We start from the raw sequence: 19,283 nt of genomic DNA, 5'->3' as shown, positions 1-19,283 counted from the left end.
AGAAAAGAAACAAGGTATTTGTATATAAATATGAAATAAAACAATACCCAATTCTCTCCTGGTTTGATTTATATGCCTTTAGCATTGAATTAGTTGTACTGCCGTTTAAATGACCACATATAGAAAGAAAATATCCATTTCTCTTTCATCTCTCTCCCGTTTTATATATATATATATATATATATATATATATATATATATATATATATAAAACTCTTTGAAGTTCTTATACTTTGGCTACAAAGTGAACGGGGACCTTATAGTTTTGCTAGTAAAACCGCCCCCCAAAATGAAAGCTGTGAACCCAAAATGTTGTAAAAACTTCACCCACACAAAAATAAAAAATAAATAAATAAAAAGTGGTAAAAGACCAAACTGGACCCCCAAAAATGTTAATGCTGTGAACCCCCAAATGTTACAAAACTTCACCCAAGCAAAAAAAAAAAAAAAAAAAAAAGAAAAGAAAAGAAGAAAACTAAATCAAACCGATTTGACGTCCTTTTCTATCAAACTAAGGGGGGGGTGTACCCGGCGTTGCTCGGGTGTTTGGAGGTGTGTTTGGTTTTGGGTAAATCAAAACTCCGTGAGGGGGGTATAAAATAAAAAATAAAAAAAGTTTTGGGAGGTAAGTATGAGGATCGAACCCGAACCCTTGAGGCAAAGTTGGAAATTAAAGTGTGAAAAAAAAAAAAAACATTCGATGTTAACCACTGGGCCACCGCTAAATACTGAAGGTAACACGTTTGAATTTATTTATGTATTTAGAATTGGCAGGTGCACGTTTTAATGACTTAATGAGGTCAACTTTGACTGCGGGGTAGTATTTCATTTACTGCGGGAATGCTTTTTTATTTTTATTTTCCCAAGATGTTGGGGGGGGCCAGCTCCCCATAAAAAGGGGATTGTCCAAATTGAATAGCAATTGTCTGATATAAGGAAAATATTTCCACATTGATCAAATCTGATTGCTTTCGGACATTTCCGGCGATCGCGATCAGAAAAATACTGCCAGAATTAGTGTCGCTTTTATTATACGAAAAAGACTTATCCACATGTGGCGAGTGAAAACTGTTGAATATTTATCTTTTCAAAGTCGAGCAAATTAAATAGACAGGCTACCTCCATTGTTAACTCGTAGATATTATGATTTATATGTGATATAAAAAGTTTCAAGAAGTTGTGAGCCGACCGACCGCTTCTCAGAAAAAAGCCTTTTACAGACATACACAAAAAGCGAACATACATACATACACACATTTTCACTTTTATATTTATAGATTACAAATTACAGTAGAACCTTGGAATACGGCATTAAAAATTAGTAATAAAATACAGTACAGTATATAATACACATGTATATCATCAAATAACCTTATAAACGAACACCGTAAGGTGGGGCAAATAACGTAACCAGGGACAAAAACATTGTATTCCACATAATAACCTGAAAAAAAAAAACGTAACCTAGGGTTCTACTGCATTATGACTTCGAAATTTTACTTTACAATAATTGTGTTCTTTTCTTTTTTATAATCCTATGTTTGGAAATTTTTCTTGTCCTTCAAATAATGCTAAAATGTGTTTTTTATATATATATATATATATAATATAAGCATATTCCAAAATCCAAATATTTATTTTTCATGCAAAACAGCTCGTCCAGCATGTTAAAATTTTGGTACATTTTGACAGATCCGTTTCACGATGCAAAAACAATCAGTTATTGTTATCTGAATACTAACTCTTTGCGTGCATATGCTTCTCAGAAAAATTGGAAATTCTTTGCTTAGTAAGGAAGAAAAAAAAAATGCATGGCAATATAATGTCGAAAAAATATGAACCAGGATGTCTACCGGCACAAATATACGATGTTCTGTCTTCTTTGAATTTTCTTCCTTTTTTTCTTTTTCATCGTCATTTTATTATAACTAGCAGGAGTGCCCGGCGTTTTCCGGGTGTTTTGGAGATGTAAAAGAAAAAAAAAAATTTTGGTTGGAAGGTAGGCTCGAACCCGAAACCTTGATATGAAGGTGGAAAAGAAGGAAGGGAGAGGGATGAAAAGTGTTTTAATTCAACAATTAAAAAGTAAAATGACAGGTGTGCGGATTTAATAAGGTCAAACATCATGCCATATGGGGAAGCTTAACTTTGGCTGCAAGCCAGTGTCTGTATTTCCCACAAGATGTTGGCTCCCCATAAGTAGGGGAGTGCCCAAATGAATAGCAATTCTCTAATATAAGGGGTTTCCCTTGCATTGATCAAACCTCATTGCTTTTCAGGACGTCCCTAGCACGAGTGACAGCGAGCTGGGTTATGCAACGGATTCAGTTTCGTTTTTATACTGAGAAGCCAAACAAACACGCGTAGACCAAGAAATGTCGCGAAAATAATGTGAAAAAGTCGCCCAAATTAAAGATACACGTGAGCTCGTTTCGTAAATCTTAGATATTATAATCTAGACAATATATAAAAGGTTCTAAAAAACAGTAAGCCCGGGAGCGGCCCTCCCCCTTTCCAAAAGCCTTTTCCGGACATACACAAAAAATGAACACATGCGCACACATTTTCGCTTTTATATTATAAATGTTTTGAATGAAAAATAAATATTTGGATCTTGGAATGTAACTATAGTGTTATTCTTTTAATATACACTGAATTTTGAAGCAAAACAAATTGGTATACCAAAAAAACATGTGTTTGCATTTTTGGTAAAATATGTTTTTATATAGTATTATTATTTATACAAACACTAGCCTGGGTGTTTGGAGGTGCGTGCTGAGCAAAAAAAAAGTGGTAGTAGGCAGGCAGGCTCGAACCCGTGCTGTAAAGGAGCAAAAGAATGTGAAAAAAAAAAAAAAAATGACGTCTTTGCTGTTGTGTTACTCGCCAAACCGGACGTGGCGAAGATTTAAATTAAGGTTAATCAATTGAGAAAAGAGGATGACTTTCGAAAATATCAGTGAAAAAAGCGACCCCTCCTCGTAGAAAAGTGTCTCGTTGAGGATGAAGGAATTAATGTTTTTAGCCAATTTTCCGATGTTTGTTGTCCGAAGGGTGGAGCTTCAAAACGATACCAATCTCGTGAAAATCCGTCACCTCTGTTGAAAGTTTTAAGCAGACATAGAAACATACATACACGCATACATTTAAACAAACAGGTAAGATTTATATTATAGATTATTGGTGACATATGTGCATGCATGTTTCAGCAGTGCCTCTTTGTGGAATACACCCTACTAAAGCCTAATTGTCACAGCTGGTGAATTTCAAAAATGCAATCTGGACGTGAGGACACTTTAGAAGAACGATATACAATAAAATTCTGTTTTAAACTTGGAAATGTTACGTACTCACTTTTTGAGTGGCATAAGAGATTAAAGAAAGGCAGTGAGTTTGTGAGGGATGATGAGAGGTGTGGGAAGAGTAAGGAAGTCAGAACACTAGAGTTGATTAGCCAAATAAAGAATTTCATGGATAAGGACCGTCGTATGTCTATGGAGACAATAAGTGCACAGTTTGATGTCAGTGTGGGAACTGTACATACAATTATTCACGAGGAACTGAAGATGCAGAAGATTTGCGTGAAGTTTGTCTCAATGGTGCTCAGAGAACTCCATCCTTGTCACAGACTATTTGACTAAGATGGGCATCAAAACAGTTCCTCACTCTCCCTATAAGTAAGACCTTGTTCCCTGTGCTTTTTAGTTATTCTCTAAGCTCAAGGAAAACCTTAGAGGCTGTCGTTATGGGACAATTAAGGAGATGACGAGAGTCATTGACACATTATAACAAGAGGACTTCAATGAGGGGCATTGCAGCCAAAGAAGATTACTTCGAAAGGGTCTAGAGTTTCAATAAAAGTGCCCATGCGAAAAAAAGTCTGGAAACTCATTTAAGACACCTTGTATGTTTCATTCGACCCCACCCCCGAAGAAACTTACTTTTCACGTCATAAACGCACCACATATTTTCAAATAATGTACTTGTATATTATTTCTTCAATTTAGTCATCCTAAAAAAGTCTTGAAATAAAGGTGAAACGTTGATGAATGTATAAACAATTTATGGTTTTTACATGCATTTATTTAATTTTTTATTTATTTCCAGACACAGTTTGCCAGAACAGTCCAGCAGCCACGCAAGTGAATCGCAGACGAGTGAAAAAAAAAAACAACACATAAAAAAGCCCCTAAATGCATTTATGTTATTTATGAAGGAAATGCGACCAAAAGTAGTGGCAGAATGTACTTTAAAAGAATCCGCGGCAATAAACCAGATTTTGGGTCGGAAGGTAAGTCCGATTCAGACTGAGGAAGAAAAAAAAACAGAATCTGCACAACTCAAAATCTATATTTTGGGGGCACACCCCAGAACCCCTAAAAAAAAAAAAAAAAAAAAAAAATATGCATAAAACTTGCGGAATCTTTGCGTTACATTCATTTTTAATTTTTTTTCTTTAAGCAGAAAAGATTGTCTGGCATAAGTCCTAAAATGGATCCTATTTATATTCTTATCGAAGGTTTTTTTTGTTTTTTGTTTTTTTTTAATTTAGTAGGGGGGGTGAGGGATTTTAGATTCAATGGCTTAAATTTAAAAATGCGAAAAATCCGGTTAACATTCATAAAAGAAATTATTTTTTTTTTAAGTTGTGCACAAAGTTTATATTCAGTCAAGGCAAAATCAACCTGATAGATAACCAACAAATGTCTGCTTCCCTCATTGGCTAAGTAAAAAATGGATGATTAAAAAAAAAACTGATAATTCAAAATTTAGGTCAGTTAAAACTGGGGTATGTGATGATTGCTGCTTCTTGACACAAGCTTATCATCTTTTCAAGTTGATGTCAGGCGTCCATTTGCACATAGATGGCTCATCTGTCCAGCTACATTCTTGAATAATCTTTCACATATGTGCCAGCGAAACTTGCTAGTATTTGCTGGTTCTTGTACAAGGACTATACCATTAATGATTTTACGTTACCATCTTACATTCATTAACCCTTATCCTCGAGTGACCTTCGAGCCTTGATAAGTGGTGAATCCTAAGTAATATATATATATATATATATATATATATATATATATTACTTGTTTATTGTTATATAAACATGCTCACATCCCGCTGCTACAAATAGCCACTTGTTTCAATCAAACAACAGATTCATTGAACTTTTGAATAGTCAAGTCGCTGCCTGATGATATCTGTTGTTTGATTGAAGCAAGTGGCTATTTGTAGCAGCGGGATGTGAGCATGTTTATATAACAATAAACAAGTATTATCAGCTCTTTTTATTGAGCACTATCTAACAACCTCGTTGAGTTCATTAGTCCATTACTTTTGAATATAAAAAACCCCGAGTATGTATGTATATGTATATATATATATATATATATATATATATATATATTTAGACAGCATTTTTTTTAGGAATATTTCATTAAATAAAATAGACGTTTTTTGTCTTTTAATTCTATTTTCGATCCTTTCCAGCCCCCAAATAACAGTCTTCACTTTTGGCAGGAACTGGCTGGTGTAATCACCATGTTTATCATAAATCCGAATATTTTCCAATCCTTCAGGATACATCATCAGGAATAGATTAATCTAACTGGTTTTGAACAATTTATATACGTTTTTGTTTTCCCCCTCATTGGTTAAGTTTTATCATTTTTTTCGTTGGTTAATTATTTTATTTATTTATTTTTGTATTTTTTTCATTAGTTAATATTAATAACATCCTGAACGGTTTGCAAAGTTATTAAAATGAATAACTTTAGAAACACTTCAGGATGCTATTATTATTGGTAAAGTTTATTTTATTATTAGTAGGTTTTTTTAATTATATATAATATATATATATATATATATATATATATATATTATTCAGAATAATGAAATACAATAAATCTACTGTTGTGCAAATCCAGTGATTATCAGTCTTCCAAAATATTATTGGATGTAATATTTTATATAAGACTATCCCAGCTAAATAAAATTTCTTCAATATACTAGATAGAGCAAACAAATCATAATTTAGGAATTTAAAATTTGTGATTTGAAAAAGTTAAATTTCAAATATAAAAATTTTATTACATGCAAGACAAAGAAAACATTGTAGTAAAATATATTTCCTTAACCCATGAGTTTTTGATTTTTATACATCTCCTCAGAGGAAAATATATATATATATAGTAATTTATAAAATATATATGGCGATTAAGCTACACTGAATATTCTGCGTTTCATCCAACTATAGGATTCGTCAGGCTTACCTACGTATTGAGCACTTTTGAAGTAAATACTTAAAGTTTACGCATAAATCTATACTTTCGTATATTAAATTTATGTGAATAAATGTAGTTATATATATATATATATATATATATATATATATATATATATATATGATAGACAAGTGTTACATACTTGCTACACTAAACATGCTAATGTGTCAGAGCAGATTGGTTTATTAAAAAAGCAACTGTTCCCCATCAGGCGAGAGAAATACAGTTTATATCTACTATTCAAAGCATCTTGTCCTCAAATGAAAAAGCAAAATATATTTACTTATTAAAAAAATAAAATATTAAAACGCTAACTTGGTGAGGGAAGGGGTGATATCAAGTGACATTTTAGACTTAAAAATAGTGTGGGGAAAGGGGGATGCCAAAACTTATATATATATATATATATATATATATATATATATATATACGCACATACAGAAAATGACGGAAGTTGTTCATAGTTCTTGTAGCTAGATGGGTATTTGTTGTGAATGTTTTACAGTAAGGGACTCTAGATTGGAGCTCAGTCGAACATCTACCTTCTAACGATAGAGCAGAGACAGTTATTGATCTGAAGATCCCAAACTTATATATTTTAATTATCGGCTTCGAAAAATGTTTATATAACCTAATCTGCATGAAATTTCAAAATAGCATCTCGTTATATATTAGTCGGGGAAGGGCGCTCGAACTTGTAGGGTCGTAAAATATGCCTAAATATATCTTAATTCATGCAGATTTCATATTTATTATTACAGAGCCAATTCTTTATTGAATATCATATTGTACCTAATATATAGTACTGATTTAAAGGATTTAAAAAAAAAAAAAAAAATGTCTTTGGTGCCATCAGACAGAATCAGAACCAAAATACTTAGCACTCCGACTGCGTTCCCTACCGTTTGAACTAAGGCAACAGATAGATAAGAAAGATTTAAAAGTAAACGACTTTTTTTTAATGATTGAATTTTCGCATGCGCAAAAGTAATACAAAAATATGTTGAAATAAACATTTCAACTTGTTGACATATTTTTGTATGCATTACTCATCCATCCAAACAAAGATTTTACTCGTTATAAACCATCCTTGGTGTATGATTACTATTTAAGTTTTATGTGATCTGTAGTTTAAGGGTTTATCAGTTAAACAGGCACACATACATATATCTACTGCTTTATATATATATATATATATATATATATATATATATATTTTGCTTGATCTGTGTTGGTTATTGAAATTCTTGTGTGCAGGGCGTTTGCTCAGTTGCCTTGCCTTGTATGCAAGAGGCTCGGGTTTCGAATCCTGAGTTCGGATGTGTCTAACTGATGAGCCCAAATTAGGGCGAAACTCGAGTCTTGGGCTTCCGGTTCTTTGACTGTCATGGCTCTTGTGGGCTGCGACGTTGTTTGGCTGTGGAATTTATTATATACAATCTCTCACATTCTGAAAATCATATATATATATATATATATATATATAAAGAACAGATGTAAAGTAGAAATTGACAAAAAGTTTTTATTATTCGGCAGAAAACTCCAAAGTTGATAGCTAGGTGCTCCTTAATCCGCAGAGTTTCAAAGAATGCAAATTCTTCTCATCAGAGGAAAAAAACAGCAAAATAATCCAAAAGTCACACTAAAAACTTAACATTTTTATGTATTTGGTGGTTACTGCATACGCTGAAATTAAATGTTTTATGATTTGTAGTCACAAAACTTAAAAACATAAGAATATAAAAATATAAATATGGAAAAAATAGTTCATGCTGACAGTTCATTCGGAGTTCAACATTATATATATATATATATATATATAGTAGTGATTTTAAAAGTAAAAAAAAATATATGACCTAGGTGCCATCTGCTAGAATTGAAACCAAAACATTTACCTCTCCAGTGTTATTTGTACCATATGAGCTAAGGCCACATATTTATTAAAACTTTACAAATTAACTGACTTAAACTTATTGCACACGTATTAGTTTGACTTACACCTGCCTGTTTCCAATTTTTCACTTTTGACCTCTTACCAGCTATTTTTACCGGCTAAAACTCAAATCGAATTTGTTTCATAGGCCTGCATATCAAGTTTCAAGTCTGTAAGCCAAGGATTGACAAAGTAGTTTGATAGAGACCATTGCGCACACCCACATTTACAAAGTCACATATATATGTATTACAGAAAATCAGAACAGCATTGGTATCGTCAGTTTCTAATTAAAAGAAAACAGAGACTGAAGAGAATCCGGTATAGGCCATCAGATATTGATCTATTTTGTTTGGATTTGAAACCGACAATACTAATGTTGTTCTGATCTTCTATAATCCTGATATCTTTTACTATTATATAAAAGGAACTTTGTTTCTGTGTGTATGAGTGTGTGTGAGAGAGAGAGTGAGTTCCATACAGAGTTTGAAACAGCTGGCCCGATTTTTATGAAATTTTACGCAAATATACTATACGTGTATGGCAATGTTCTTAGATAGGTTTTGTATCCGAATCACGTTTGACACACCAGTTAAGATTTCGTTACAGGCTTGAAAAGGTTTTGAATTTTGAGCCTTGTCTTAAAAAGGCCTTCTTTTTATTATTACTTTGAAAAGGCCTTGAAAATATGGGAAATGTCTTAAAAAGGCGTTCAAAATCATATTCTTTATGTTCGATAAAAATTTGTGACGGATTATTAAACATAAAATCGAAATGAATAATATTAAAATATCTTTTAACATTAATTAAAATACTATTAGAATTAAAATATTTTTAAATATTAAAATACTATTAAAATTAAAATATTTTTAAATATTAAAATACTATTAAAATTAAAATATTTTTAAATATTAAAATACTATTAAAATATTAATTAAAATACTATTAAAATATTAAATATTAATTAAAATACTATTAGTTTTTTTAACTGAAAATAAAATTGAAATAAATGCATTCTTCTGAAATTGTATCATATTATTATTCCCGTTCTGTAAATGCAAGAGTTACACCCCTTTATCACTAAACTACCTAATGTTTCTGTTTACTTTGCCTCCCCACGGGACAGAGTTAAACACCAGGGTCGTTTTTTAACTTGGAGAAAAGGAACAAAAATAAAAATTGTCTCAATCGTGAAGGATTTCTCTCCCACTGACAAAGTACAAGAAATTGAAGTGCAGCATCTGAAGATCAGATACTACACTTTGATCTTGGTTCTGATGTTATTCATATACTTTACGGATGTAGTCGAAGTGAAATTCAAAATCAAAGTAAATAATGTTATAGTGTTTTTTTTTAAATATTAATTAACATATTAGTTTTTTGGTTTATTATATTATTCTTTATAAATTTTGTTTTTAAAACTTGAAATTTGTCTGGAGCAGGCCTTGAAAAGTGCTTGAAAAAGGACACTGAAAATTAGTATAGATCCGTCAATGTTTGGTCTACAGACTTGAAACTTGATATATAGAGAATTTGGATCAATGGAACAAATTCGATTTGGTCTTTAGTCGGTAAAAATAGCTGCTAAGAAGTCAAAATTGAAAAAAGAAAATTGGAACTTGTCAGGGGTAAGTCTTCTTAAAATGCCCTGTACGCATGCATAAATACACATTTATATACTTTTAAGTTTGTTGAATTTTAATGTTTTTCTTATGTCTGACAATAGCTGAAACAGTAATGACTAGGGCTATGACAACAGAATATTTTTTTAATTGTTTTGACTCTCGAGTATATATCCGACACAGTTAATTAATTGAGAACCACATCACTCTATATAAAAGCATGTAAGATATCAACGGATACACACTCGAGAGTCAAAACAATGAAAAGAATATGCTGTTGTCCTTGCCCTAGTAATGACTAAGGATGAAGAGATATATGTCTTGGTTTCAATTCTAGATGATGGCACATAAGTCATAGTATTTTTTAAAACTTTTTGAATCCATATATTCGGTACAATATAATAATCAATAGAGAATGATAATAAATATGGAATTTGTATGAAGTAAAATATATTTTAACAATGTCAGGTGCCTTGTTAGTATCTATATATTCTTGCAAGTTTTACAGTTAAAAAAAAAACTGGTTTTAAAAGCACTGGTGATGATTTTCCTTTGTTTACTAATGTTTTAACATTTTCTTTTCTTTGTTCGCTTTTTTTTTTTTTTGTTCTTCGACACCTCAGTGGCATTCGTTAGATAAAGCCGAACAAGCTAAATATTACGAAATGGCCCAGAAAGAGAAAGAATTGCATATGCAACTCTACCCTGGGTGGAGTGCTCGGGATAACTACGGATCACAGTCGAAAAACAAGAGACGAAGAAAACCGGGAGATGGTCCAGGTACAGAAGAGGGTAAAATGGGACATTTTCGGTGCCCCTTTTTATATTTTTCTCCTTCCTCATTTTTAGACTTTTTTTTTTTTGTTTTGTTTTATATTTTTTCTTTTTTTTTTTTCCAAGAAAAAAAAAAAAAATTCAATTTTTTTTATTCTCTTTACCAATTTCTATTGTTCGTTTGTGGAAGAAGAGGGTTTTTTTTTTTTTTTTTTTTTTTTTTGGACCCCTCTACCCCATTCTCTGTTGCACTCTTCTTCCCCAAACTGACTTGTATGATATATGTAAGCATGTGTTCGTGTATGGATGAAAATGTGTGAATATATTTTGTTTGTTTTTATTAAATATATATATATATATATATATATATATATATATATATATATATATATATATATAGATATAGACAGCATTTTTTCTCTTAAGCATATTTCATTACATAAAATAGACGTTTTTTTTTTATATTAATTTTGTTTTGAATATATTATTCCAACTTCTGAATAACGGTCTTCACTTCTGGCTAATATAATCGCCATATTTGTAAGTCTGAGTACTTTCTAATCCATCTAGATTCATTGTCAGAGATATATTAATTTAACTGGTTTTGAACAGTTTATATAATTTATAATCTCACGGAATAATTTTTATATATATATATATATATATATATATATATAATAACATATATACATGTTATAAAAAAATTATATAAGTTGTTCAAAACGAGTTAGATTAATCTATCCCTGATGATGTATCTAGAATGATTGGAAGATACTTGAACTTACAAAAAATAGGGCAATTACATCAGCCAGTTCCTGCCAGAAGTGAAAAAGGTTATTCGGAAGATGGAAAGGATCCAAAACAGAATTAATAGACAAAAGAACATTTATTTTATATAATGGTATGTACCATATTTTTTTTTCTTCAATTTTTTTGTCTTTCTGATGTGCAAAAAGTACAGGTTTTGATGGACACACTGCAAATTTAGACAAATAGTTAGTTTTCTTTTCCCACTTTATTTCTATTATTCATTTGAATTCATATAATCCAATTTTCTCTCAATGAAATAGGAATATATTTAATATTGACTTAAAATAAAAAAATCTTATAAATAAATAAATAAATAAGAAATTGAAAAAGTTAAATAATGAAACAAATTAAAAGTCAATTAATTTTAAGTTTTATTTTTTGGGGGACTGATAAATTTGCTATACGTTGTTGAGATGATGACAAGCCCTGCCTCCCAAAGAAGGAAAATAATTTGGAAATTTTTTCCCTTTTTTTTTTTTTTTTTTTGTTTTTTTTTTATGCATTTGTAAAACAAAAATTCTTTATACAGTTTTTAAAACAAAAATTCTTTATACATTTGTATAATTAAAAGAAATCATTTTTTATACATTTGTATGATTTTTTAATACATTTGTATAATTGTTTTTATTCATTTGTATAATAAAGAAAAAATTTTGTACAATTTGGTTTATACATTTGCGTAAATATTTTTTATTTTCCATTTTATTTAAAGGAAATTTATAGAAGGCAACATACAATGCAGAGTTCATTCTATTGCTTATTCACAAAATTTATTTATTTTTTTCTATATTTCAACCAAATTCTGATACAATACCAATTTTTTATTTTTTATTTTCTGACAACTAATGGTCTTACATCTTTTTTTAATTCAGACAAAATTATGAAAGGTAACTTAATAATCACCCTTCTGCAAGACTAATCTACCAACAGATTGCTCTGTGTGCAGCGTGCAATCTATTTGTTTGGACTGCACCTGCTGGTGGTAGTCTCCTTTTGTTTGGAGATTATATCCTATTTTGCTTAAATGCAACCCTAATTTTTGCTTTGCAAACAAATTCAGCCATGGTGTTAAATCAATTTCAATCTATTTAGTTATTTAAATTCAATGCTTGTTTTAGTTTCTAGATATCCCTGGCAGTTTAGTGGAGGTTCTTTGTAATAATGGGATTGTGTGTACATATATTACAGGGTGAATCACGGGAAACGGATGTTTTTAGAACGCCCCTTGCTCTCCTTGAGTAAAGGATAGGGAGTAAGGAAGGTAGTCTTTAAACCTGCTTAAGATACCGTTTAGTTTGTTTTGTTTTCCTTAAAAACATCTGTTTCCCAGGACTTACCATATATATATATATATATGTGTGTGTGTGTCTTCTAGTGGTTAGATTATATAAGAGTCTATACGTGTTACAGTCATCTATATGGCATGGGCATATATAACGTGCATACATATTTGATCGCCTACATATGAATATGTCTATTGATTGTCTAGTGATTGTTTACACATGACAAATAACAATCTCTGGAGTTTTACATCGGCCAATGGGAAGACATATCTGGTTCATCTTTGGTTTTGATTTGACGGATCCTCGGAAAAACTGCAAATGAAGATTCGTACAACTCAAAGTCGATGTGATATTTACAGCAGCTTTATTTCAGATGTTTCCTCATTTGGAAAGCTGCGACGCTTTTTACTGTCAATATTTTCCCCTACTTGGAGCCATTATTCTCCCTGGACCGTCCCTCTTCCTCTGACTATTGCATCTGCTCTCTCTCTCTCTGATCCCCAACTCTTGACTAACTGATACATGCCTTTCAAGCTCTCTGATTACGTCATTAAGGCATAAATCGAATGATCTTCCTTCGTCACATATTTTGTTTATGTTCTAACATTCTTTTCTATTAAAATTTTGAACATAAATAATTTTATCTATGAACATATTTATTTCGCTATGATAACATTCTTTCTGATATTCAATTTTTACAAATATTAATAACGACGATCATAGTAATCATCGACCAAAGCACTTTTCGGTCAATATCTAACAGTGGGTAAGCAGCATTGTCACATAAAGTGGAGTTTAATGTGAAGTTCTTGCTGGAGATTTTGGCTTTGTCAGATGTTGAAGTAATCACCTCCGGACCATTGGTAATGGTTAGGATGGAAGTTACATATCTGTTCAGAATCCTGTTTATGTGCCAAAACTCGTGGGAACCTAGCTTCTGCTCAGTTACTTTAGACTTAGCACTTAGGGCGAAAGACGCTTTCATGTTACCGAGAATCTTTTGGCATTTATAGCTAGCAGTCTTAAGGGCGGCCTTAGTTTTTGAACATCTGTTTTATTTACAGCAATTAAGATTAGTGATTTTTATGTGTAATTGCAGCCGCCCATTCAGGGTTGTACCAAGCTTGGCAATTTGGCTTAATTTGTTATTTCTTAGAGGGTATATGACATTCAATGCTGATAGTGTCAAGTCAGTTACTACTGAAGGTACCTTTTTTTTTTGTAACATAGAACTTGTGAGTATATCTACCTTTGTCACGTATTTTGTTTGTATTCTTACATTCTTTTCTATTAAAACCTTTTAAAATAAATAATTTTATCTGGAAATATTTATTTTGTTATGATAACATTATCTCTGGCACTCTATTTTTACAAATATTAATAACGACGATAATAATCGTCGACCAGCACATATTCTTAAGCGTTGTCTGTTCAATATCTAACAATGGTACATGTATATAAATAATGGATTAGGTGGGGTGAGGTACTGAATTATTATTCTTGTAATTAAGAAGTGCTTTCTTCGGATTTTTTTAGCAGAGTTACGCTTTTATTTCTTCCCCTCCACTCAAAAAAAAAAAAAAAAAAAAAAAGCAGAATTCCGCTTAAATCCCAAGAGCTTTTCAATGGCTGAAATCTTTTTTTTTTTTTTTATAAGAAAACTCTGATTTCTGTCAAATTGCTAAAATTCTTATTGCTTGGTCACAATTTGGCTAGATTTTTTTTTTCTTTTTTTTCATTCTGGTATGTGTACAGGTTATGAACCATGCTATTTAAAAATAAAAAATTTTACATAGGGTGTTCAAGTTTTCAGGTGTCTTTTGTTTATTAAATTGTTAGATGAAAGCACAGAATAGTTAACAAAGCCGCCCACACTCCCCATGTTAAGAATCGCTTTCTAAATGATGTTATTGTTTACGCATGGTTCATAAACTGCGCAGGTATCCTTTTTTACTCTCTTGCTTGATCGTTCTTCATCTTTCCCTGTTTTTTCCTCTCTTTCTCTCTACATTTTCTCTTGCCTTTCTTTTTGCTCTTATGACTATATATATATATATATATATATATATATATATATATATATATATATATATATATATACAAAAGACTAGATGTAATCCATGGGTGTTTGCACAGAAACAAATATTTAATTTCACGCACTAGAGCAGATTAGGAAAAAAAAAATGCAAGGGAAGTAATCCTAGATAAAAAATGATACCACGAGAGTGACCTCCCCTGCATCGGGTAATATAATACGAATTCAAACACTGAGCAAAAAAACAATGTTAAAATAAACACGCATAAACATAGGAATAAAATTATATAAAATTATGATAATTGGAAAAAACAAATAGGAAAAACAGGGAAAATTGAAACAAAAATAAATAAATAATTAATAAATAAAAAATAAAAATACGGGTTAAAGTGGAAAACTATCTTTACATAACACCAAAAGATGGAGGAAGTGAGGAAACATGGATGTGGAAATCTTTTTACGCAAATACGATGTCCAGCATGTTAAAGATATACCATTTGTTGTAAAAATCTAATGGATAAACATCTGAAGAAGTTGTGGAGAGGGAATATTTTTACGGAAACATAAATCGTAAAATTGCCAACTCATTAATGAAACAGCTGTAATGGAAAAATCCAGGAAATAAACAAAGGTTATAAAAAAGAAAACGTGAGTCTTTGAATTTTCAACAAAATTTTGCAATATGTATATATACTTTGAGGATTAGAACAAGAGTCTAAAGAGCAGAGTATATTTTAATGTATTAGTAAATTAATACAATTAAAATAAAATAAAAGAAAACAGTGCTCGTTGTAATGTAGATATATAATAAGCTCGATAGGCATATATATCCTAGAGCTATTTTAATATTAAGTAAGATGATTGATAATTCATAATTAAAAATTAAAAATCAATTTCATAAAGAAGAACAAACAAAATCAATAAATTGTATGATCGTTTCGGTAAAAATATATACATACATATATATATATATATATATATATATACATATGAGATTTTTTTTAGATTCTTTCTTGAGAATACTGCAAAAGTTATAATGAATTGTTATTTTTTTACTGTTATTATTTGCTATTTGGGTCAAATAGTCTCCCTTTATTATAGTCATTCTTATATATATATATATGTATATATATATATATATATATATATATATATATATATATAAAGTAATGAGGCGATTCTAATATAGTTTATCGATTCTGCCCTAAATCTCTAATTCCGATTCTTTTTAAATTTCTAAATATAGAGTTGTTTTGTGTGAGAGGGTGAGTGCAGGTCGGATCACCGCAAAAACCCCGTGGAATATGTGCATATAATTTTTGCAAATGTGAAAATATACTCATTGGTGTAAGCTATAGATTTTAGTTTTTACTGAAAATCAATAAATTTTTATCATTTCATCATTAATACAAGACATGGAAGATTAAGTTTTAAACAAAGAAATAAAAGCAATAAAAAGAATCGTTTTGGGTATCTGAAAATAAGCAAAAATTTTCTCCAATTCTTTTCCATTCCTGATTCCAATTAATCATCCTAACACAAATGTAATATATATATATATATATATATATATATATATACTTCAGGTTTGAAATGTGCAAAAGTCAGGACTAATTAAAACAACGAGGTTGTTAGTGCTCAATAAAAAGAGCAAAATATTGTTTTTTTTTTTATTTGAGGGTAAGCAGTTGCATATGGTCGCTACAAACAGCCAATGAGACAATGTTTCAGTCAATGAGACTTTCTCATCGACGCCACAAAGAAAAATGGGGAATAAAAGAAAAAAAATGGAAAAAGGGAGCTCTTCAAAAAATCGTTAACCGTTTCATATTTATACCCAGCTGTTCAACTACTTTTGAATAATTTTCCAAAAGGTTGAAATACGGTTTCTCCATTTCTTTATCCTCTTTTTTTAGAGAGCTCACAACTTTTTTTTTAGTTTATTTTTTGAAGAGTTCCCTTTTTTCCCTTTTTTTCAATTTTTTTTTCAATGAGAGATTTAAAGGAAGAAAATAAGATCAATTCTTTTGGAGGAGACTTATTGGGATAATACAAAGCTATTGATCTCTCTCTCTCTCTCTCTCTCTATATATATATATATATATATATATATATATATATATATATATTAAACTGTAGACGAGAAATAGCAAACAACTGTGTTCACAAAATAAAACTTACTCTAGGATAGCGATACAAAATAGCTTTAAAACTAACAATAACAATAGAAAACAAACAAATAAATAAATTAAATAAACATGAATATGCATAAACGATCACACATATATGTATATATGTGTGCGTGTGTGTGTACACATAGGTATATTCATATATATATAAAAAAAAAAAAAAAAAGGAGGGAAAAGATCTACCTTAAACCACTAACCTAGTTCTAAAACAGATCCTTTGTTCGATAAAATGCATGCCCATTGGCTGATAGGAGGGGGCGCGGTGGATACTAGAAAGCTGATCGGCTAACTAGAAATCCTCAACATATATAAAAACAAGAAGCAACCACAAAATTCACGCATAAGCCTGACGAATCCTACAGTGGATGAAACGCAGAATATTCAGTGTAGCTTAATCGCCATATATATTTTATAAATTACTATATATATATATATATATATATATATATATATATACACACACACATAAATAGGAAAATATATTGATAAAAGAAAAATATATACTGTTGTATATAGATTTATAGATCAATTTGAAAACAAGAGAATACAGTATAGAGTGTAGGGGTTATAAATGCTATTTATGCCAGGCATTTCAAAGCCTAATGCTTCTCATCAGAAGAGGAAGGGAGGTGCTTGGTAACAAGATAAAGATGCAACGTCTAGCAGTAGACATATTAGGGCATCTTGTATAGGATGTAGACATTGGAGGGAGACACGGGGTTGTATACGGGATTATTAGATAATTATGGTATTTTAAATATGTTATATATTTTTACATATGTTTATATACAGGGTCGAACGATAAAATCGTCGCCCTAAAGAAAACACCGCTACAGCTTTATTTTAAAACTCCTATCGAAAAAATCAATTTAGGTAACTTGATTATATAGTAGAACTGCCATCTGTTCAATGTAGCCGCCTTCAGCTTCAATCACTGAGCGTATGCCTTTTCCATTTCCGTATGCGTCAGTGGAGCTCTGAGAATACTAGGTGGATGGCGGCAATCAGGCGGACTTTGGTATTGTGGGAGGTCATGTTGGTGATGTTTTTGACATATAACCAAATGAAGTAGTCTAGTGGGTCGGGGGAGGGAAGTCAGTAAGAGAAGAGTACAAAGTTGTATCATTCGTTCTGAAGCCAAGCCTGTGTCTCTTTGGACTTGTGGGCCTACGCCTAGTCCAGCTGCCACACCCAGAGTCTGCCAGCACCCACCTGATTGCACCAGAAGGTCTCCACACTCTTCAGTGCATCCGGGTACACTTTGGTGTTGACTTTCAAGCCGATTTCAAAGATGTGAGGTGGCATGATGTGGCCCTCACTTGGAACCACACTAAGGACCATAACCGTGGCCAGAAACTTTATTGAGTTGCCCGAGTGTTTGTTTCCGGGACGGGGGGGGGGAGTTTTAAAAAATGTTATGGTAGGTAAGTAGGAAGGATCAAATTCGGAGTCATGAGTAAAAGTAGGAAAATAAAGTGTGAAAAAAAACAAAAAAAAAACATCTGCAACGTTAACAGTTCGGCCACCAAGAAAAGTCCATTCCAGTTGTTTAGGAAAAAAAAAAAAAAAAAAAACGACTACGGTAGGTCGGCGCGAACGTGAAAATATAATGTGAATTGTCCAGCACGCTAACCACTACGCCACAGAGCACTGCAGCTTAGTTTAGTGATTTTAAATAACTTCACATGAAAGAACTATGAAGCCAAACCGGTGTTCTCTTATCAACTGTTCCTTGTGAACGATCCCCAAACGGTGTTAAGTGGTGGCAGGGGGAGGAGGAATTTATTAGAGAGAAAATATTTTACCACTTCCATTGATCTTAACCGATTTTGGCCGTGACTTCTCAGCAGAAAAAGTATAGAAATCCAAGATTATCGAGGAATTTGAGAAATAATAAGCCTATAACACACCTCAGATATTGTTCTGCCGTTTGTGCATATTATATCTGCATGAAATATCTTGATTTTTAATCCTATTAAGGTCAAAATCTGACGAGAAAAAATGAGTTCATTTTATTTATATAGAAGATAGATAGAAGATAGAAGAGATATGTATGTATAGTTTGTAAACATTTCTATCAATCATGTACCTTATATTCTTCATGTCGTATTTATTTTAAGAACAATAAATATTCACTGGAAATCGGAATCGGAAGGCGGAAAAGACGTGTCAACATGGAAATATCAATCCCTGACTTTGTTGACAGCTGAAGAATGCTCGATATTTTAGCTTCCGTCTGCAGCCGTACGGCCCACACACACACATACACTAACGTGCGGACGTTTTTCTCTTCTTGACCACCACCACCATCCCTGTTCCCCTGCTCTGCCATTTTTTTTCTTCAAAGTTGTTT

At 31.4% G+C, this 19,283-nt stretch overlaps 1 protein-coding gene across 15 annotated transcripts in view; it reads left to right on the top strand.

The window, feature by feature from the left end:
- The window catches only part of LOC145258331 (transcription factor 7-like 2), a 764,652-nt gene that overhangs the window by 629,972 nt on the left and 115,397 nt on the right, over positions 1-19,283 (top strand). For 8 of the 15 annotated variants that reach the window (XM_080116483.1, XM_080116497.1, XM_080116489.1 and 5 more), the window contains 2 exons: positions 4,108-4,291; positions 10,463-10,631. In XM_080116483.1, the coding sequence (XP_079972609.1) occupies positions 4,108-4,291; positions 10,463-10,631 (353 nt within the window). The remainder of the gene's footprint in view (positions 1-4,107; positions 4,292-10,462; positions 10,632-19,283) is intronic. The other 7 variants (XM_080116485.1, XM_080116484.1, XM_080116487.1 and 4 more) reach the window with 1 other exon arrangement.

This window comes from Euprymna scolopes, chromosome 33 (genome assembly GCF_053919585.1).
Source record: "Euprymna scolopes isolate OS-2025 chromosome 33, ASM5391958v1, whole genome shotgun sequence".
NCBI lineage: Eukaryota > Metazoa > Mollusca > Cephalopoda > Sepiida > Sepiolidae > Euprymna > Euprymna scolopes.
This window is presented reverse-complemented; position numbering and strand designations above follow the sequence as displayed.